The 22701-nt window shown below is 37.6% G+C and overlaps 1 protein-coding gene and 1 pseudogene across 1 annotated transcript in view; both read left to right on the forward strand.

Moving 5' to 3' along the window:
• The window catches only part of LOC138095512 (serine/threonine-protein phosphatase 4 regulatory subunit 4-like), a 49408-nt pseudogene extending 49312 nt beyond the window's left edge, over positions 1–96 (forward strand).
• A 3045-nt stretch (positions 97–3141) lies between these two features.
• Positions 3142–22701, forward strand: part of LOC138095509 (serine/threonine-protein phosphatase 4 regulatory subunit 4) — a 49699-nt gene continuing 30139 nt past the window's right edge. The window contains exons 1-11 of the mRNA XM_068991549.1: positions 3142–3262; positions 3757–3830; positions 5485–5591; positions 6684–6791; positions 7698–7819; positions 10325–10447; positions 11571–11740; positions 12582–12701; positions 15475–15552; positions 16209–16292; positions 16868–17050. Coding sequence (XP_068847650.1) covers positions 3142–3262; positions 3757–3830; positions 5485–5591; positions 6684–6791; positions 7698–7819; positions 10325–10447; positions 11571–11740; positions 12582–12701; positions 15475–15552; positions 16209–16292; positions 16868–17050 — 1290 coding nt within the window. The remainder of the gene's footprint in view (positions 3263–3756; positions 3831–5484; positions 5592–6683; positions 6792–7697; positions 7820–10324; positions 10448–11570; positions 11741–12581; positions 12702–15474; positions 15553–16208; positions 16293–16867; positions 17051–22701) is intronic.

Consider the following 22701-nt stretch of genomic DNA (forward strand, 5'->3'; position numbering starts at 1 on the left):
AAGTCTCTTAGTCTGTGCTGGTTTCTTAACAGTGGACAGTCCCAGATGTTGAAGTCAGCACAACAAGAGAAAAACCCAAATCCTGATAAGACTTGAGGATTTTTCGAAAATTAAATGCAAAATAGTTGGGGCATATGTTGCTGCGGGAGTCAAGACTAAGTAATACAGTAAGAAGATGTGAAGTTGGAGAACTCCTCCTGTTCCTCCTTTGCATAAAGTTCGCACACGTCCAAAACCCAGGACTTTAATGACTTTAAGAGGGGCAGAATCACATCTCTTGGAACTTAAAACAGCAGACTCATGTGAACTGGAATGCACACTGTGGCCTTCACAATTTATTTAAATATTACTTTGCAAAGTGCTTTCTGTTTCTAAATAAAAGCTGTGCCTTCTGAAACCTGTAAGTGATGTATCCTGGCCACATCAAATCTTCTAGAAGTGTTTTCCAAATCCAGAATTCTTAGTTTGGAGCAAATGTTCTTTTTGGGAAACAGTATGAGAAGGGGATGTGGGAGGGTTATTTCAGAGACCAGTTGCTACTCTGCTTTATACCTTATCATTGCTTCTCTTTTTCTTTTCAGCCTGGAACTCTTAAGATACCTAATTGAAAAAAACTTGTGAAATGACATGTGTGTGTGTGTGGTACAAAAGTTTAAAACAAAATGCAACAGAAATCAGCCACTCTAATATGTGATCAGTTTTCTGGGAATGAACCCCACCATGTAGGCATCTGCCAAGTCTCTGACACTACTACCTACAGACTCAGGGTTGAAGTAAGCCATGCCTTAGTAAATGGTGACGAGGAGTGCAGAGTCTGCAAGGAAGAATTCAATCCTTGGCTTTGGCAATAGGCCAACAAAGCTTAGGTCTTAGAGTTGCCGATGACAAGCGTGCTGGCCTTGAGCAAGATGCTTGACAGCTCTGCGTCTTTCCCTGCTGCTGTAGAATGACAATGTTATCTCCCTAGTCTGATGCCTGGCAGTGGCCCCACCATGCTGAATTAAGGACTCTGGGTACATGGTCTAAATCACAGTTACAGAGACACTGGGGTAGGAAAAATGGCAGGAACATCTCCATACTGACATGATAGAGAATTGAGAATGCATTTCTATATGATCCATTTTTACTTTGCCTTATATCTAATTCTCCCAATCCCTAATCTTTAGGACTCACTTCAAAATCTCTTGAAGCCACCTTTTAGGAGATGTGGACAAAGTGTGTGAAGGGAGAGAGCCACAAGAGCAGGAAGTTTAGGTGAAAGGGTAAGAGATATTCAGTCATCCAGCAATTACTCACTGAATGCCTGCTATGTGCCGTAGGAGTTGGGGATACAGTAGTGAATCAGACAAAATCAGACAAAAAAAATTCTGCAGTCATGATGCTTGTGTTCTAGATGTGGGAGATAGACTGTAAACAAGACTGTTGCATGTTGGATAATGGTGATGATCAACCCAGTTGGGTCATGGTGAGGGCTGGGGCGGAGGGGTGGCTTTCAGTTTAAAATAGGACCATCAGGGAATGGCTCGCTGAAAAGGTGATGAGAGTAGAGGCCTGAGGGAGTTCAGAGAGCCAACTGTGTGGAAATTTGGGAAAAGAGGAAATTGGGAGCAGATCTTTGTAAGTCATTGAAAAGGTTTTGACTTTTCCTCTGAGTGGGTTGGAAAACCACTGGAGAATTTTGAGTGGAAAAGTGACATGATCTGACTTTAGAAGAATCTCTCTGGCTGCTGTAAAGAATGGATAATAGAGAGACAGTGACAGAATCAGACACTGATTAGCAGGTTATTGGAGTAATTCAGGCTGGAGGTGATGGTGGCTTGGACCAGCATGGTAGTGATAAAGGTGATTGATGGTCAGATTTGGGGCAGGATTGACTGCTCATTTGATTATGGGAAGTAAGCAATTGAGAGGAGTTAAGGGTGACTCCAGAGTTTTGGGGTTGAAAGTTGGAAGGACAGAGTTATCCTGTATTGTTTACTGAGTTGGAGAAGATAGGAGGAGGAACAGGTTTTGGGGAGAGATGGGTTCAGGTGATGAGACTCTTACCAGATATCCAAGGGTGCTGTAGAGGAGACAATTGGATATACAGTGGTCATTATGTAAATGCTCAGTTTGCACAAGTTGGTAAGTCATAAAACTTCTGTGTAAATGATTTAAATCAAATCTTTAAGAAGATGAAGCCATATCTATGTTTTATATATTAGGAAATAATGCAGAAAGACTAATTTTCCTAACATCACAGATATGAAACTTTGTTTTATGGATGTGAGTTCCACATTGTTCTACCAAGTTTATTAGTTATAAAAATAGGCATACAGGGGAAATTTCAGTAGTTATCATAATTGATTAAACAGAGTAATGCTTTTGGCTATATTTATGTTATGCACACCTACATAGTATTCTAGAGAAATACAGATGAGACCTTGGTGAGGTTTATATGAAAGATAGGTTTTCTTTTGTTTTACTCTTTGATGTGTTAAACTATTCTAATGTAGACTTTGACTTTAAAAGGTGAGTGGAGATGGTTATGAATATAACTAATTTTTAAAAACATTCTTATATTAAGCAATATTCCTTTTTTAAAACAGTTTGCTTCATAGTAATTTGTGTTCTTGTCACTTGTTTAAAGGGGAAAATACATTTTCACAATCATAAGTGTATTCCTTTTTTATAGTAAAATGCATAATATTTATTTTTTGAAGCAGAAATACAAGTAATAAAAACACAATTGTCTAAGTTTTGGCATTATTGTTTTCAGGGGGTGGCAAACTGTACAATACAAATAGAAAAACAGAAACTGAGATCTGTTAAAAATGCCAATCCTATTATCTGAAGGTGTATGTACTTTTTATGATTTTTATGCAGTAAAACAATGGAGTGTTATAAATTATCTAAGACATTTAAAACTTTATGTTGTCTAATGAGTTAAACAATCAGGAGCAGATTAATGTAGTTTTCTTAAATAAAGTGTTAAGAAGAAGTACCTATCCTTAAATGTCATATATAGTTATTCTGTAGAATATGACTGTTTGGTTTCTATGACCTTGGATTTTAAAAAAATTATAACTTCTGATCTCTCATCTATGTAATAGCAAACTCTTTCTGATTATACAGGAAGCCCTGCATGTTGCAGGGGTGGAAATGCAGTTAACGGCCGCAGTGTCGTTTTTGACCATCCTACAGGACGAATCGGTGTCAGTTCATACATATGCCCACTCCTTCCTCCAAGTCATCCTGCTGCACCTGGAGCACAGGGACGCAGGTCAGGGGCCTGGCATGCTTCATCCTACATGTGCTTATTGTTGCTCATATGTGGGTGGGATCTTTGAGTCATGGTAGTCTGATGACCATAATTGAGTGAGGCCGTTCTCCCTAAGAGTTAGTTGGTCAGTGGTGTGACTAAAATTCTTGATGGCTCATTTTGAACCAATCCACAAAATTCAGTGCTGTTTGAAGCCTGAAGACCCATAGTTTATGCTTTCTTCTTAGATTTGCTTCTTATACAACACTTACATTTATAGTATTATAGTATAAGAAAAAAGTACACTTTGGGTTAAAGATAACACCTTGATATTATTTTTAAAAATATCAATGTTTTCCAGATATTGGCTAAGACAGAAAAGCAGAGAAACTTCTTACAGTAGCAATAAAGATAATTATTGGTATTTTATAATTAAAGTTTGTTGAAAATATTAATGGCTAAGTTGAAACTGAATTTGTGAGATAGTTAACTTATGTTTTGTCTTTGTCATTCAGGTGTCAGCAATGCATGGCTGGAAACTCTTCTGTCTGTGATAGAAGTATTGCCCAAAGATACCCTAAGGCATGAGGTAAAACTTTTATATATAAATTTTAATATTTAAGTTACTCTAAAGGTTTTTGTTTTTTGATAAAAATGGTATTTCAAAAAGAATAGAGTTATTTCCTACTCTGAAAGCAGCACATATTCATTATAGAAAATTTGAGTAGTAGAGAATATAGAAGGAAGAAAAATCATGATTCTGTACTTTGCTACTTTTAGCATTCTGATGTATTTTCATTTCAGAATTTTTTCCCTGTATATGGTGCTGTTTGACATGTTAGTGATCATAATAAATCTATACATGTTTTTCATTTAGCATTATTTTCTTCATTGTTTCCTCATATCACTCATTTGGTGGTAGCTATAAATATTTGACTTACTTATGAAATACTTAAGCCTGTTTTCAGTGTTTTATTATCAAAGTAAGGCAATAATGAACATTTCCATAGAGCTTTTCCTGTTTTTTGGACAATTTCCTTAACTGTAACTTCTCCCAAAATGGAATTATTGGGTTAGAAGGCATTAATATTCTTAAAACTTCAGACTAATAATATGAGAAAATTCATGTTAGCATTTCAGTTAAGTTTATATATTTATTTGGCTGTTCTGGGTTTTGATTGTGGCAGGTGGGATCTAATTCCCTGACTCTGGCCCCCTGCATTAGGAGCACAGAGTCTTAACCACTGGGCCACCAGGGGAGTCCCTGAAGTTACAATGTTTTGTTTCAGTTCAGTTCAGTCTCTCAGTCGTGTCCAACTCTTTGTGACCCCATGAATTGCAGCACACCAGGCCTCCCTGTCCATCACCATCTCCTGGAGTTCACTCAGACTCACGTCCATCGAGTCAGTGATGCCATCCAGCCATCTCATCCTCTGTCGTCCCCTTCTCCTCCTGCCCCCAATCCCTCCCAGCCTCAGAGTCTTTTCCAATGAGTCAACTGTTCACATGAGGTGGCCAAAGTACTGGAGTTTCAGCTCTAGCATCAGTCCTTCCAAAGAACACCCGGGACTGATCTCCTTTAGGATGGACTGGTTGGATCTCCTTGCAGTCCAAGGGACTCTCAAGAGTCTTCTCCGACACCACAGTTCAAAAGCATCAATTCTTCGGCACTCCGCTTTCTTTATGGTCCAACTCTCACATCCATACATGACCACTGGAAAAACCATAGCCTTGACTAGACGGACCTTAGTCGGCAAAGTAATGTCTCTGCTTTTCAATATGCTATCTAGGTTAGTTATAACTTTCCTTCCAAGGAGTAAGCATCTTTTAATTTCATGGCTGCAGTCACCATCTGCAGTGATTTTGGAGCCCAAAAAAATAAAGTCTGACACTATTTCCCCATCTATTTCCCATGAGGACAAATATAAAAATTACTCTATATGGAACAAAAACAAATTTCACAGTATTTAACAATTAACTGCTTTTTTCTTTTGAAAAAGTGAATCTTTCACCCCTATATGTACATACAGATCATTAAAGAATTCACCATAAGCCTTAATTGAATTTTTTGTGTGCCTGGTTATTTTTGATTGCTTGATTTATCATCATGGATCTCAAAATGTAACTGAGGTTCTGTAAAAAATATTTAGGATATTAAAATGTTCTTTGAACAAAATAGCTAACATTAATATCAGGAATATATAAAGTTTTGTTAATTTGTTCTCTAAATCTTTTCTCTTTAGATTTTGAATCCACTCGTTTCCAAGGCACAACTTTCCCAAACAGTCCAGTCTCGTTTAGTTAGTTGTAAAATTTTAGGAAAATTGACCAACAAATTTGATGCCCTTGCGTGAGTATTTGTACATAATTTTTTGTTTACTTTATTAAATTGATTTAAAATGTTTAATGACTATATGTTTAATAATTATATTTGTACTACTCCATACTGTATACAGTTTAACTGAGTCAAATTTATAAATATAGAAATCTCTGAAATCTACTGTTCAGATGCATTTCTTCTTGATTTGGCTTTTCAAAATCAGTAAGGGTAACTCTTTTTTCTTATTTCCCGTATTAGTCATTTCCATCATGTACCTAGTGTAGTTTGGAGGATAGCATGATATTATCTTATAGTCTTTAAAAATTGATAAATATGATATAAAGATAGATTTCTGCTCTTTTCTATTATTGCTATGAATTCATTGTGTTGAATAATTTATCTTAGTTTGAGGTTTTATGGAGATTGTTTATAATTTATTTGCTACTCTCTGCATAGATGACAAATACCAAGTGGAAAGAATGGAATGTTATGTAATTATGATGCAAAAGTGAGATATTAAATTGAAGAATATTTTGGTTGATGGCTGCTAGAATCAGATAGTCCATTTGGCCATAGGCTTTTATCTAGCTAAGATGTTTTAGCTGCCAATTCCAAATTAACCCTTATTTTTAAAAGATTCTGCCGTCGTTAAAGTAGCTGTTAACATGCAAATGTAATCACATATATAAATATACATTGTAAACTGTTGTTGTTCAGTCGCTCAGTTATGTCTGACTCTGCCAGCCCAGGCACTGTAGCACGCCAGGCTTCCCTGTCCTTCAGTTTCTCCTGAGTTTGCTCAAACTCATATCCACTGAGTCAATGATGCCATCCAACCATCTCATCCTCTGTTGCCCTCTTTTCCTCTTGTTCTCAGTCTTTCCTAGCATCAGGGTCTTTTGCTCTTTGCATCAGGTGGCCAAAGTACTGAAGCTTCAGCTTTAATATCAGTCCTTCCAGTGAATATTCAGAACTGATTTCCTTTAGGATTGACTGGTTTGGAAACTATAAAGCTCTATATTAAAGTATGTTGTTATTAAGCTAAGATTTTAAGGATAATTTCTTAAAAATATTAATTACTCTATAATACTTATTTGTGTGTTTCTTTCTTCTCTCTCTTAGTATTAAAAGAGAAATACTTCCCTTGGTAAAATCACTCTGTCAAGATGTAGAATATGAAGTTCGATCTTGCATGTGTCGTCAATTAGAAAATATAGCTCAGGGCATTGGGTAAGTATACTTTCAATTTCTTGTCACATTTTTGTTTCTGGATTGTCAGACATGTGTATCCTGTTCTGTATTCCATGAAAACAGGCGTTTATTTGAAGAACTAAACTTTTTATGATCTTTAAAAGTGATCATGGTAAGTACCTTCTGATGTGTTTGTATTAAGAGAGATAAAAGTGAAGCTTGCTTATTTCATTCACCTTTTTGTTCGTATATTTTACCCCCTTTTGACATCATGACAGGGTTAGATTGTAATTACCAGCATCTAAACTGGTAAATATGGACTCCTACAAAGGTAATAGGATCGGGCTGTCCTTCAACTTCTATCCCGTATACCTCTGGCTGTGAGACAAGAGAATGATAGTCTCATAAATTGACTAGTTTGGGCAGTATACACCTTGTATCTACTTCCTGAAAGAATTCCTCGCCTATAATCCAGTATGCTGAGAGGAACTAATGAAGAGGGAAAATGTTTGCATCATACATGTAGGTCCACAGTGATGCCTTATTTCCACTGAACTTTTATGAAACTGCAATTGAGCAAAGAAAGTGAATATTATGCTTCATAAAGAAGAAATACAAGTGAATACAAGTGAAATAAAAGAAATACGCATATATTCAGCCTCATTGTTCAACCATGTTAGTTGTCACAGAAATACATTCACTTAGTGAGTATATCTTGAGCAGCTACTGTTAGCTATAAAAGTAATGATGCAATTACCATGGATATTTCTTATATTTAAACTGTCATTCTTTTCTAGCCAGACTGCAAGCTTCCAGAAAGCAGGAGCCATATCCTCATGATTTTTCCTGTTTTATGCAGCATGCAGCTCAGCAACTGATCCTTAATCACATTCTTACCAAAAATTTATTGATTTGATTTGTTTTCTTCTGTTGCTTATTGTGCAGGACAGAACTTACCAAAAGCGTGGTGCTCCCTGAATTAATAGAACTTTCTAGGGATGAAGGCAGCAGTGTGCGGCTGGCAGCCTTTGAAACTTTGGTTAATCTGCTCGACATATTTGATACAGGTGAGTCTCCTTAGCTTTGCTTCCAAAAGCATTTTGTTTTCCTGTTCCGTGTCACTAGTAGAGGAGGAAGCTTGCTGCAGTATTGTCAGTCTTCCTGATGAGAGTGAGGCGTCCCTTCCCCTCTCTCTTGCTGTGGTCCTTCCTCTTTGAGTACTTTCTCTGCTGCCACTTTTCCCCTCCTTGCACCTGGTGGTGTTGTATATTCCCTACCTCTCTCTCTCCTCTCATCAGCATGTAACTGACTAGTATGGAGAGCTAATAAGAATTTGGGTTGGTGGGTTAGCTTTTAACTTGCTCAACTAACTGACCCTAAGACAGATCTTGACTGAAGCAATATCACTATTAGTTTCCTCTATTTTATATTTTAATGCTAGAAATCTCCTGGTCGCAAGAAGTCTGGGCGGGGTATTTGGGTGGGAATCGGTAAGGAGGTGTTTCTTTGTGTTACGCAGATCAAATCAGCGAGATGATTAGTTGCTCTTGTGAGTGTGTGACTAGATTCTTAATGAATGTTGGACATTAGTTTTATCCATGCAAATTGACTATTTTGGTAGGGTGTAATTTGAAAGGACAGATGTCAAGTACTCAGGTGCAAAACACTATTGTGTAATTGTAGGATTAACAATGTTTTAACTGAGTTAGGAGAATCTCTTAACAATTATTGCAATGTGGACAACTGTGTTGTGTGGATATTACAGAATAATAATTTAAGCCATGTGGTGCACCAGAGGACTAAAAACAGCAGTACCTGAGAAGCGAATGAATGACTGTTTCTTAATAATGGAGTACCCCTAGGCCTCCAAGCTAAAGCCAGAGATCATCTCTGATCTGGGACCTTTCCTGCCACACACTCGGCTGTCACAGATCTGTCTTAACATGTGTTCCTGGCTGTATTTCCTGCCGTTCTTTCCTGCTTCTCTTGGCTCTGGTGCTCTAACCCCACTTGCCATTTTCTTGGCATACCAAATTCTTTCCACCTCTAGGCTTTCCATGTTCTCTTTTTTCACTCTTCCCTCTATTTTCCTCCTAGCCAGTTGCTTCTCCTTCAATGCCTAGTTCAGATCCAGTGTCCTTGCTGACAACTTCTAAATCCCTTTATACCAGGGCTTGGCAAACTATGGCCCGTGGGTCAAATCCCACTGCCACCCATTGTATAAACAGAGCTTATTGGAATGCAGCCACGCTCATCTGTTTCTATATTGTCTCTAGCTATTTTGTGCCAAAGTGACAGAGTTGAGTACTTGTGACAGATAAACTACAAAGCATTTGCAAAAACAGTTGCAGACTTCTGCCTTATACTAACTATTTAAATAATGATCACATTGTCTTATGATATTTTCGGGGCTTGATTTCTTTGCTGGTCTGAATTTCATAAGTTCAGAAACCACTTATCATTCACTTTTCTATTTCTGTTAATGTTTGTTCTCTAAGAAATTCAGTAAATGTTGGATGAATGTTATTCAGTAAAAACAATAGATGTGGTGCTGAAATGTGATGATAATAATAGCAGCAATAATAATACCAATAATCCTGTTACAAAATTTTACTTAGTGTTGTCACACCCTTAAGTTTGTTGTTGTTCAGTTGCTAAGTCATGTTTGACTCTGCGATGCCATGGACGGCAACATACCAGTATCCTCTGTCCTTCACTATCTCCCGAAGTTTGTACAAATTCATGTTCTTTGAGTCGGTGATGCTATCTAACCATCTCATCTTCTGCTGCCACCGTCTTCTCTTGCCTTTGATCTTTCCCACCATCAGGGTCTTTTCCACTGAGTCAGCTGTTCGCATAAGGTGGCCAAAATATTGGAGCTTCAGCATCAGTCCTTCCAATGAATATTCAGGGTTGATTTCCTTTAGGATTGACTGATTTGACCCTAATAAAGTAGTGATTCTGTCCTGAAAGGTTAAGAGAACTGTGGGAAATTCAGGGAGTATTTGAAATCAAAACTGAAATATTGTTAATATCAGAAACTTATGAGTAAGCAAACACTCAAAGAAGCAAAAACTCAAAAGAAGTTTTTTAAAAAGAGTCACATAAGAAGTAAAAGTGAAGACATTCATTATACAGAATGTAATATGAACTAACTTTTAAAATATATCAAAAATAAAATGATAAAATGCAGCATGGTATGAGTCTACATGACTATAAGAATGCTAACAGTAAGCAAGAATACTGGAGTGGGTTGCCATTGCCTTCTCCAGGGGATCTTTTGGACCCAGGGATCAAACCCACAACTCCTGCATTGGCAGGAGGGTTCTTTACCACTGAACCACAAGGGGAGCCCGCAGACTCTTTAGCGTGACTAAAGTTCTTGATGATTTCCACTCACTTCTCACTTCCTCTTTGTATCATATGTCCATCATCATTGCTGTCAGATAGTTTCTGTTACTCTGAGGCTAACATAGTAATTTTTCTTTCTGAAATTTGTGTGTACACAGTAATTTGCACATTTGCAGTGTGGGCAACTGGATCTAAACTGTGTTTTTATTCTTGTTTTTCAGATGACAGAAGTCAAACTATACTTCCCGTAGTGAAATCATTTTGTGAAAAATCTTTCAAAGCAGATGAATCAATTCTTATTTCTTTATCTTTCCATTTAGGAAAACTATGCCATGGATTATATGGTATGATATGTGCTAAAAATGTCAAGATTGCAGAGAATTTTTCCTTTTTCTTTTACCTTAGCCCCTAAACTGCAGCTCTTCAGTAGGTTGTAAAGCCTACCCTATAAGTGTGTAACATCTTAATGACTTTTTCACTGATAGAACCTATGTAAAAGAACAATGGAGGAGTGAAGTAGGCATAGGCCTTTAAATTTCTGAATATCTTATCTTTTATATTAGTTGACATTTGATCATAGAAGTTTAGATATATTAACTATTGGTACATAGTAAGTATACCCTTATTAATTTTTTTGAATGATTAATATATCACATAAGCAGTTCAAATTAGAATGTAGAATAATACCTGTAACTCTTGGCATTTTAAATGTATTACTCAGTTCTCTCTTATTAAAATAATGTAAGCATTAATTGTAACAATCTAGCATAGCAAAAAATATTTTTAAGTAGACTGTAGGCTTTCAATAGACTATTGAAAAGTATTGCAATATTTGTCGAGTTACTAGCTGTCTAAGATAGTATATGAATATGGAACCAGTCATTGATCAAAAGTATTTTGGGTTTATTTTGCTGTCTTTCATATTTGGGGCTTTTTTTTTCGCTATGCCACACAGCTCCTGGGATCTTAGTTCCTCAACCAAGGATCAAACTCAGGTCCCTGGCAGTGGAAGTGCCAAGTCGTAACCACTTGACCACCAGAGAATTCCCTCAGATCCCATTTTTAAGCTTCTTCTCTGCAGACATATGTGCAAGTCTTTTCTGTAGGCAACTTTAAAAATATTTATCAGAAATAAATAGTAATAATGGCTGCTATATTATTATTGTAATTATTCATTAGTGGTATATACTGTGGTACATGCTGCAGAAATTAATGCAGGTAATTCCTACATCACACAGTTTATACTGTAAAAATTAAAATGAAAATATTATTAAAATTAACATAAGGTAAAGACTCACTAGATTTCTTCACAGTAGTTACTTTTTCCTCATTATTACTTTTACTTATGATTTCCAACCATTTGTTTAAATATCCGATTCTAATTATGTTTTTACTGCACTTTGCTTTTCTCTTTTTAATTTTTGTTTTCAAATGAAATGTTGATCAAACCTTTTACATGTGTTTTAGGAATTTTTACTCCAGATCAACACTTGAGATTTTTGGAGTTTTATAAGAAACTTTGTACATTGGGTTTGCAACAAGAAAATGGACACAATGAAAACCAGATACCACCCCAAATCTTAGAGCAGGAGAAGAAATATATTTCAGTACGGAAGAACTGTGCTTATAACTTTCCGGTAATACATTATACATTTGTAGTGGCTGCACATTTTAATTATAAAATATATGAATAGATGACATTGAAAACTGTTGCCATATTTGACACTTATTAGTTAGCATTATGTCTGGTATATATTGGTGTAATTTATATTTGTCTCTATGTATATATGTCACTCTACATTTTGGACCATAAAGCTGGCAGTGAAAGTATTTCTCTGAACCGGTTGGCTGGTTTCTTCCACAAACCTGCATGCCTCCTCATTTTTTCATAGCTTTCCTCCAGACTTTTTTAGGAATCTGACACCTGCATTTGGGGTAGGGGTCAGGTTGCTTAGGAGGAAAAGAGTGAGATAAGGAGAGGGTAATGTAGACTTTACTTAAGAATAGTATACAAATCAGGTTATTTTACACAATTATGGTTTATTGTGGGAGAAGGCAATGGCAACCCACTCCAGTACTCTTGCCTGGAAAATCCCATGGACGGAGGAGCCTGGTGGGCTGCAGTCCATGAGGTCACTAGGAGTTGGACACGACTGAGCGACTTCACTTTAACTTACATGCATTGGAGAAGGAAATGGCAACCCACTCCAGTATTCTTGCCTGGAGAATCCCAGGGATGGGGGAGCCTGGTGGGCTGCCGTCTGTGAGGTCGCACAGAGTCGGACACGACTGAAGCAACTTGGCAGCAGCAGTAGCAGCATATATGTTAGAATTATGTGCATGTATTTGGATCTTCCAAATATAATTTCTAACTAAATTATGATTCAGAACATGATTTCAATTTAAGTGAAATGACTATGATATTGTTATTGACGCATGTTTTTCTCTTCAAAACTCATCTTCTTCCACCTCCACCAGGCCATGATTGTTTTTGTTGATCCCAAAAACTTCCACATGGAACTCTATTCTACATTCTTCTGCCTTTGTCATGACCCCGAAGTACCAGTCAGATACACTATTGCTATTTGCTTTTATGAAGTAAGTCTGAAAAAGTGATAACCACTTTACATTTGTTGTTTTTTGCTTATGTGTACCAGATGAGTTTCTGATACATTGTACACTTTTGTTTTCAGATTTATTAAAATATATTGGCTCCATATCTCTTTCATATTCTAATCCTAAATTTGGAAAAATTCTCGTAGTTCTGTTTAGAATGTTTACAGAATTCATTTACATACAGATGTTACATTCATTTATCATGTATTAATCCATTCATTCAGTATATCTTGTCTTAAATTATACTCTCTCTTACTTTAAGCCAGACATTGTGGTATGAATATGGCTGTTGTAGATCTGGAAGTAAAATCGGTTTTATAATGCTTTATAATGTTTATATTTAGCATTGCACCTAAACACAAGAACTTGAGAACAAATGGAAAATTGAGAGAGTATTTATTTAAATTTGTGGCTTTTACCATACATGGTTCATCTTTTGTGAGCACAGCTTATATATTTAGCTGTTATGACAACTCTTCATAGTGTCAGAGCCAAAGTGGATATTTTTTTTTACCTTGCTGAGGGACATGTGGGAAACTTAGTTCACCAACCAGGAAATGAACTCATGCCCCTTGAAGTGGAAGTACAGAGTCTTAACCCCTGGATCACCAGGGAAGTCCCACAAAAGTGAATTTAAATTTTATGATAAATGTAATTAACTTCTTAAACCTTGAGGCTGAAATTTAGGGCATGTTTCTTGAGTGATTGTAGGAAGTAGATGCGTGCCATCATTGCCGTAAACATGGATAAGCTATAATTTGTCGACTTCAGGACTGTCACATAAAAATATCTGAGGGGCTTGGGACTTCCTTCATGATCCAGTGGTTAAGACTCCATGCTGCTGATGCAGGGGGCATGGGTTTGTTTCCCAGTGGGGGAACTAAGATCTCACATGCCTTGGGGTGCAGCCAAAAGATAAAATTTTAAAAAAGAAATTTAAAAAATCTTAGTGGCTTAATAAAATATTTATTTCCTTTATAGTAATATTCTTATTCTCACTGAGAATATTGTATCTCCTTCCTTGAACTGTGTTCAAAGCATTGTTAGATTAGCTAAAACTATGTAGGATATCCATAGCAGCATTAGAAATGTTGCTTTAGACTCTTGCCTATTGAATGATAGTCATTGCTTATTTTTTTCTGGTGTGAATTAAATGAATGTTCTGTGTGCAAAGTCCAAGAAAGACTCCCTTTAAGTGGTATAATTAATTAAAATAATTCATTGTTGAACAATTAAGTCATCTTTGTAAATACACATATAGGAATATTTGGTTTTGGAGGAGGAGAAATGGCAGAGGGCACTAGCTGGCTGAGTGAGCTACATATCTATTATGTGTATTAAGGCATTTATGCTTGGTTGCTGCCCTGCATACTTGTATTTGTCTAGATTGGTTCATGAGATGGTTGCATGAGATTAGAGGCTGAGAAAGCAGTATTTATGCAATATGAGAGTTTCTACTTAAGTTTATTTTATCTCATGCCTTTACTATTTTATTTTTATTTATGTTTTATAGTGGACATAATGTGTTAGCACCATAGAAATAGGCGTGTTGAAATATATATACAAGAATATTTCACTGATAGAAGTGAGTTTGGAAATCATTGGTTTAGCTATTTGCTGGGGGGCTAGTTTCTGTATTCACCCAGTCATACCATGGTGGTGGGTTACGATGATATTTGACTCCATAAATGGATGCTTAATGTAGGTTTGTCCTTTTAAATAATGAAAATACACTGGCAGATTTAAATTTTCCTGACAATGTTATTATTTGATTCTGATAATTACTCTAGTATGGTCCAAGTTTATTCTTGTTTTTGAGAAAGATAGTATTTTCAAAATACTTTCAAATCAAAAACAACCTTGTAGAGCAAAGATTTTTGAAATACCTTCTTTATCAGGAGCTCCCTTTTCAATTAAAGCTTACTCAAACCTAGTATGTTAAAAAAAAATACTTAAAGGTAAAGTGGAACCTGGTGAATATACCATTGTAGATTTTCACCATTGCTTGTCTGGAGGGGGAAAAAGTGGTTCTTTAAGGAGCTGGATACTAAGATTATCCTTTCCCAGCATCAGGGAAAGATTGAGGGCAGAAGAAGTGGGTGACAAAGGATGAGATGGTTGGATGACATCACCGACTCAGTAGACATGAGTTTGAGTAAACTCCGGGAGACTGTGAAGGACAGGGGAACCTGGCCTGTTGCAGAGTTGGACACAACTTAGCGACTGAACAACAACTCCAAACTCCTCTCTTGCTGATTGAAGTCTTTGATTAGAAAAGTCTTTGACGTTTTGCTGGCTTAGGAGTTTGCCCTGTCCCTGTGTGACTGCTGGCCTTCAGCAGAACTTGTGCCCTCAGGGAGCTCTAAACCAGGACGAGTGCTCCCCTGGCTTCGCTCTCTTGAAAGACACTGTTGGCTGCTCTAAGACTAAAATAGGAACTATAGGCACCCGTGGGCTCGTTACTGCTTGTGGTAGGAAACTTACGATTGATAAATCCATTCTTCTACACCTCCCACCCCGACCTGTGCATTTCCCTACCATCATGTGTTCATACACTCTAGCATGTTAAGATGCAGATGGAAAAGCTTATTAGGTATGCAAGTAATTTTTTCTAGAAATCTAATTTTATATTTATGTTGTAACCAAGTCTCATTTTGAAAGTAAATCTGACAGGGATTTTTTTTTCTTAATTGTTGTTATAACCTTTATATGTCTAGTAATCTCAAATCTGAGAGACTTTATTGCTATATTTTAGGTATCTAAACTTCTGAATTCTGGAGTATATTTAATACATAAAGAACTAATAACATTGTTGCAAGATGAATCATTGGAGGTAATATCTTCTTACTGTTTGTTTTTTACTTCTTTTATATCAGGTTTGAGTATATCAGTGCCTTTTTTATTTTCCTGCTTCTTGGGAATTCATGAATTCTAATAGCTGACTAGTCCCGTAAGCTTGTAACTGATGAATGACTGTGTCATAGACTAGAGATTGGGAAGGTCTATTATAAAAAAAAATTAAGTTTTTAAAAATATATATGTATTTGTTATGTTATGGAAAACTTTGGAAATGCCAAAAAGTAGACAGATGCTTTATCTAGTGTATCCTAATCACTCAAACAACTGCTGGCTTGCCAAAGCTCAGCTCCTCAACGTGAGACATCTCTGAGGGTGTTGTCTGACTTAAACTGTTTTTCAAAAGTTGGGAGGCAGTTTTAAGGATGTTGTTAGGCTGTCTCGCATCGAAACTATTTGAATACTATCAAGAGGCAGACATACTAAACTCCTTTCAAAGGTAGTTTGACCACGGTAGTTGATTATGTTTCTAAGACTTTGCAGCAGAAAGATGATAGAGCAGGAGATTAGAAACCCCCAAAATGCTCTTTGGTAACTACCCACTATTCCTGTGTAGAAATTGGCAAGTTAATTGATCTAAGATTAGAAAAAAACAGCCATCACTAGAAGGGTAATCAATATCTCTGTTAACAGGTACTAGATGCTCTCATAGATCATCTTCCAGAGATTCTGGAACTGATGTCTACTGGTGGGGAGAGCAGTGTTCAAGAAAATAAGGTGAATCCCATGGATCAAAAGAACTTCTGGATCTTGTATGGGTGACCTTACTCTGCAGAGGTGTTGAGAGGAATCAATGAAAGAATGTATGAAAAACACTTAACGCAGTGCTGGCCACCTGGAAGGGCTCAGTAAAAGTCTTTTGGAGTTATGACAGCTTGAATTTCCTCTACCTTTCTTACGACAATCTTTATTTACTGTCCTTGGGGTTTACTTTCATATTTTCAGTTTTTATTAGCATTAATTGTTATTGCAAGAATAGCAGCTAGTGAGGACAAAGGGTAGGAATTTAGAATATCAAAGTTTGTTGATGGTGAAATAGAATACGGAAGAGCTATGAATTTGTCTCTTTCAAAATTTTGTTGTCAGGAATCATAAATTTTACTTATAGATTAAAAAAAATTTTGATTTTACTGAATAATTACCTCCCTGTGACAACTGCAATGCCTCCTAAGTTCGGAAATGATTAAGAGTTTTCCCTTCCCCAGTGTATTGTAAGTCTGAATAATTTGGCTGAGTGCTGCAGCTGATGTATTTAATTATCTTTGATTCTCTTGATGTGTTTTCTTCTTCAGTTATCATCTCTGCCTGACTTGGTTCCAGCTCTCACAGCTGCTGAGCAGCGAGCTGCAGCCTCCTTAAAGTGGAGAACTCATGAGAAGCTGCTCCAGAAATACGCCTGTCTGCCACAAGTCATATCAAGTGATCAGATCTATTATCGTTTCTTACAAAGAATGTTCACAATCATGATGACAAATGTGAGCCCAATGCCTCTTATCTGATTTTTTCTTGAACTGGAGCACATTTTGGAATTAACCAAATTCTCCACATTCTTGAAATAGAATAGCAAGCTCCATTCACGCCCTTCTGCCTAGAGGGTGTTGTTACCTTTGCCTCCTCACTGGGTTCTCCTTTTGATCAGCTACCCAGCTGAAGAGAGGGATGCACAGGGGAGAGTGTCAACACACTCGCTTCACGCTTGATACAGTGCTCGGGGGAGATGGGCAGGAGTCTCCACTGCACAGCGACTTCTGCTCTGATGTGCACCTTCCGTGTGTCATGGCCTCAGCTGTGCTCTCTCACCTTACCTAAGAGTATTCCTGAAACCCCTTAATATTAGTTTGCTTTCTTTCTCTTTTTTTGGCTTCTTTTTCTTTTACCTTGTAACAGATAACATTTATAGAAAAAACATGGGTACCCTGCTGTGGATAACCTCAAAATTAGAGTCAAAAGCAGGGGGAAAGAAAGGCTTGTACTCAAATTTCCCCATAGAGTAAATTGTCTGCCTTTTTTCCTTAAAATTCCCAGAGGATCATTTAACCTGCAGTTTGATTATATGTTCACTATAACATCCTACTACCGTTTTTTCAAGTTTACAAAAGTTCCACATAATATGTATGTGTTAGAAACTATTTTTTAAAGAGTACTTTGAATTCTCATTGTTCTCAAAAAAAAGGGGGGGAAATAATGAAATCTAGTAGCCATCTCGAAAACCCCAAATCAGTTTTAGCTTCAAAGATTAAAAAGAGGAAAAAAATGACATCACTGGTGTCATTTTATAACTTAACTTAAAAACGATAGGCGTATATCATATGCTAACACCTCTGCTTGAAGTTTGTTTCATGTATCAAAGCAAAGCCTAGGGGTTGAAAGTTGTTTTATAGGTGTAGTCATCTTAAAAAGTGATACTGGCAAAAATAACTTCTTATCAGAGGATAATGCATGAATGCAACACATAGAAAATTTCACATAAAGTTAAGCAGAATTTATTGATGACTTTATTCAACAATTAGCTTCTGTTTGCTGTGTTTCACGCACTGTTCTGAGAGCTGGGGATCTGGGTGTGAACAAGACAGATTCTTGCTCTAATGGACCTTGAGTTCTAAAGAGGTGATGGTATGGGAAGTGATAAATAATAAAATAAAATGTATTAACAGGAGGTGATAAGTCCTGTGAAGCTTGATCTTAATTGTTTGTCTCAACCTAATTACTAAGAAGTCATCTTTGTGTTTATAAAGCTAATAAGTATACAAAATTATTCCATAGTTTTAGCCTCTCGTATCAGGAAAGAGAAATAATTTACACCATAGTGTGAACAACATACTTTCAAGTCTGAGGGGTTTGCTTTGTTTTCTTTTGCAAGGAGGTAATTCTACACTTAAAAGAGATATATGATTTACTATAGCATATTTTCCATGATCAAATAAAGACATATTTCATTTCAGTGTCTTCTGGAAAAAAAGGTTTATATTTTTAGTTCCATATTTCATGGTCATAATATTTATTCATTCATTCACTTAATAAAATTTATTGAGCACTTACAATGTGCCATGTACTGTTAGTGACTGAAAAGATAAAGGATCTGTTCTCACAGAACTTTAAGTTCTGTTGGAGACAGACAACACACACATATTGGGTTGGCAAAAATTTCATTCAGGTTTCTGTTTAAGATGTTACAAAAAAAAACCCGAATGAAATTTTGGCCAACCCAGTGCACTGAACACCAGGGATGAAAAGTACAAGGAAGAACTAAAACACAGGGTAGAGGGGAAGAAAGTGATGGAGGGTACTGTGGATGTCGTGGTCAGGAAAAAGCCCTCTCTGATCAAGAGGCTTGGACCAAGTAAGGGAGTGGCCGTGTGGAGGTCTGAAGCACAGGTGATCCCGACAAAGGGAAGAGGAAATGCAAAGATGTGATTCAGGGTGTGCTTGGTTTTATGAAGATCAGCAAGGAAGCCACTGTGGCAGTTGTTAGAGATGAGCTTGGAGAGGTCTTTGGGCCCACAGCACACAGGTGCTCAAAAGCCATGATGTAGAACGGAGATTATATTCTGTTATGCAGGGGAAGGCTTTGGAAGGTTTTGGAGTAGAGGAATGACATCAACTAACTTTTTTTCATACTTCTGTAATGAAAAAAATTTAAAGATGCATGAAGGCAGAGAAAACACTACAATGAACTCTCACGAACCCATCACCCTGATTTAACAGTTATTAACATTTTGCCATATTTGCCTTTTCCATTTCATTGTGCTAAAAAGTTTAAGTTATAGATGTCATATTTTATCTCTAAGCATTTCAGTGTTCATCTCTAGAAAAGGACATTGTCCTAAATAATCATGTTACAAATATTACATTTGACAAAATGAACAATTATCTTTAATATCATTTAAAATTCATATCAAAGCTTACCAATTATCCCCCAAATGGGTGTGATAGTTATTTTATTCCATATAGGATCCAAGTAAGATCTACACATAGCCTCAGTTCAGTTCAGTTCAGTCGTTCAGTTGTGTCCGACTCTTTGCAACCCCATGAATCGCAGCACACCGGGCTTCCCTGTCCATAACCAACTCCCAGAGTTCACTCAGACTCATGTCCATCGAGTCAGTGATGCCATCTAGCCATCTCATCCTCTGTCGTCCCCTTCTCTTCCTGCTCCCAATCCCTCCCAGCATCAGAGTCTTTTCCAATGAGTCAACTCTTCGCATGAGGTGGCCAAAGTACTGGAGTTTCAGCTTTAGCATCATCCCTCCAAAGAAATCCCAGGGCTGATCTCCTTCAGAATGGACTGGTTGGATCTTGCAGTCCAAGGGACTCTCAAGAGTTTCTTCCAAAACCACAGTTCAAAAGCATCAATTCTTCGGCACTCAGCTTTCTTCACAGTCCAGCTCTCACAGCCATACATGACCACTGGAAAAACCATAGCCTTGACTAGACAGACGTTTGTTGGCAAAGTAATGTCTCTGCTTTTGAATATGCTGTCTAGGTTGGTCATAATTTTTCTTCCAAGGAGTAAGCGTCTTTTAATTTCATGGCTACAGTCACCTGCAGTGATTTTGGAGCCCCCAAAAATAAAGTCTGACAGTTTCCACTGTTTCCCCATCTATTTCCCATGAAGTGTTGGGACCAGATGCCATGATCTTCATTTTCTGAATGTTGAGCTTTAAGCCAACTTTTTCACTTTCCACAAGAGGCTTTTTAGTTCCTCTTCACTTTCTGCCATAAGGATGGTGTCATCTGCATATCTGAGGTTATTGAGATTTCTCCTGGCAATCTTGATTCCAGCTTGTGCTTCTTCCAGCCCAGCGTTTCTCATGATGTCCTCTGCATAGAAGTTAAATAAGCAGGGTGACAATATACAGCCTTGACATACTTTTCCTATTTGGAACCAGTCTGTTGTTCCATGTCCAGTTCTAACTGTTGCTTCCTGACCTGCATACAGGTTTCTGCAGAGGCAGGTTAGGTGATCTGGTATTCCCATCTGTTTCAGAATTTTCCACAGTTTATTGTGATCCACACAGTCAAAGGCTTTGGCATAGTCAATAAAGCAGAAGTAGATGTTTTTCTGGAACTCTCTTGCTTTTTCCATGATGCAGCAGATGTTGGCAATTTGATGTCTGGTTCCTCTGCCTTTTCTAAAACCAGCTTGAACATCTGGAAGTTCACAGTTCACGTATAGCTGAAGCCTGGCTTGGAGAATTTTGCGCATTACTTTACTAGCGTGTGAGATGAGTGCAATTGTGCAGTAGTTTGAGCATTCTTTGGCATTGCCTTTCTTTGGGGTTGGGATGAAAACTGACCTTTTCCAGTCCTGTGGCCACTGCTGAGTTTTCCAAATATGCTGGCATATTGAGTGCAGCAATTTCACAGCATCATCTTTCAGGATTTGAAACAGCTCAACTGGAATTCCATCACCTCCACTAGCTTTGTTCATAGTGATGCTTTCTAAGGCCCACTTGACTTCACATTCCAGGATGTCTGGCTCTAGGTGAGGATCACACGATCGTGATTATCTGGGTCATGAAGATCTTTTTTGTATAGTTCTTCTGTGTATTCTTGCCACCTCTTCTTAATATCTTCTGCTTCTGTTAGGTCCATACCATTTCTGTTCTTTATTGAGCCCATCTTTGCATGAAATTTTCCCTTGGTGTCTCTAATTTTCTTGAAGAGACCTCTAGTCTTTCCCATTCTGTTGTCTTCCTCTATTTCTTTGCATTGATCACTGAGGAAGGCTTTCTTATCTTTTCTTGCTATTCTTTGGAACTCTGCATTCAGATGCTTCTATCTTTTCCATTTCTCCTTTGCTTTTCACTTCTCTTCTTTTCACAGCTATTTGTAAGGGCTCTTCAGACAGCCATTTGTCTCTTTTGCATTTCTTTTCCATGGGGATGGTCTTGATCCCTGTCTCCTGTACAATGTCATGAACCTCTGTCCACAGTTCATCAGGCGCTCTATCTATCAGATCTAGTTCCTTAAATCTATTTCTCACTTCCACTGTATAATCATAAGGGATTTGATTTAGGTCATACCTGAGTGGTCTAGTGGTTTTCCCTACTTTCTTCAATTTAAGTTGGAATTTGGCAATATGGAGTTCATGATCTGAGCCACAGTCAGCTCCTGGTCTTGTTTTTGTTGACTGGATAGAGCTTCATCTTTGGCTGCAAAGAATGTAATCAGTTTGATATCAGTGTTGATCATCTGGTGATGTCCATGTATAGAGCCTTCTCTTGTGTTGTTGGAAGAGGGTGTTTGCTATGACCAGTGCATTTTCTTGGCAAAACTCTATTAGTCTTTGCCCTGCTTCATTCTGTATTCCAAGGCCAAATTTGCCTGTTCCTCCAGGTGTTTCTTTACTTCCTACTTTTGCATTCCAGTCCCTTATAATGAAAAGGGCATCTTTTTTGGGTGTTAGTTCTAAAAGGTCTTGTAGGTCTTCATAGAACTGTTCAACTTCAGCTTCTTCAGCGTTACTCGTTGGGGCATAGACTTGGATTACCGTGATATTGAATGGTTTGCCTTGGAGACGAACAGAGATCATTCTGTCGTTTTTGAGATTGCATCCAAGTACTGCATTTCGGACTCTTTTGTTGACCATGATGGCTACTCCATTTCTTCTGAGGGATTCCTGCCCACAGTAGTAGATATAATGGTCATCTGAGTTAAATTCACCCATTCCAGTCCATCGTAGTTCGCTGATTCCTAGAATGTCATCATTCACTCTTGCCATCTCTTGTTGACCACTTGCAATTTGCCTTGATTCATGGACCTGATATTCCAGGTTCCTATGCAATATTGCTCTTTACAGCATCGGATCTTGCTTCTATCACCAGTCACATCCAGAGCTGGGTATTGTTTTTGCTTTGGCTCCATCCCTTCATTCTTTCTGGAGTTATTTCTCCACTGATCTCCAGTAGCATATTGGGCACCTACTGACCTGGGGAGTTCCTCTTTCAGTATCCTATCATTTTGCCTTTTCATACTGTTCATGGGGTTCTCAAGGTAAGAATACTGAAGTGGTTTGCCATTCCCTTCTCCAGCGGACCACACTGTGTCAGGCCTCTCCACCGTGCCCGCCCTTCTTGGGTGGCCCCACAGGGCATGGCTTAGTTTCATTGAGTTAGACAAGGCT

This window comes from Capricornis sumatraensis, chromosome 19 (genome assembly GCF_032405125.1).
Source record: "Capricornis sumatraensis isolate serow.1 chromosome 19, serow.2, whole genome shotgun sequence".
Taxonomy (NCBI): domain Eukaryota; kingdom Metazoa; phylum Chordata; class Mammalia; order Artiodactyla; family Bovidae; genus Capricornis; species Capricornis sumatraensis.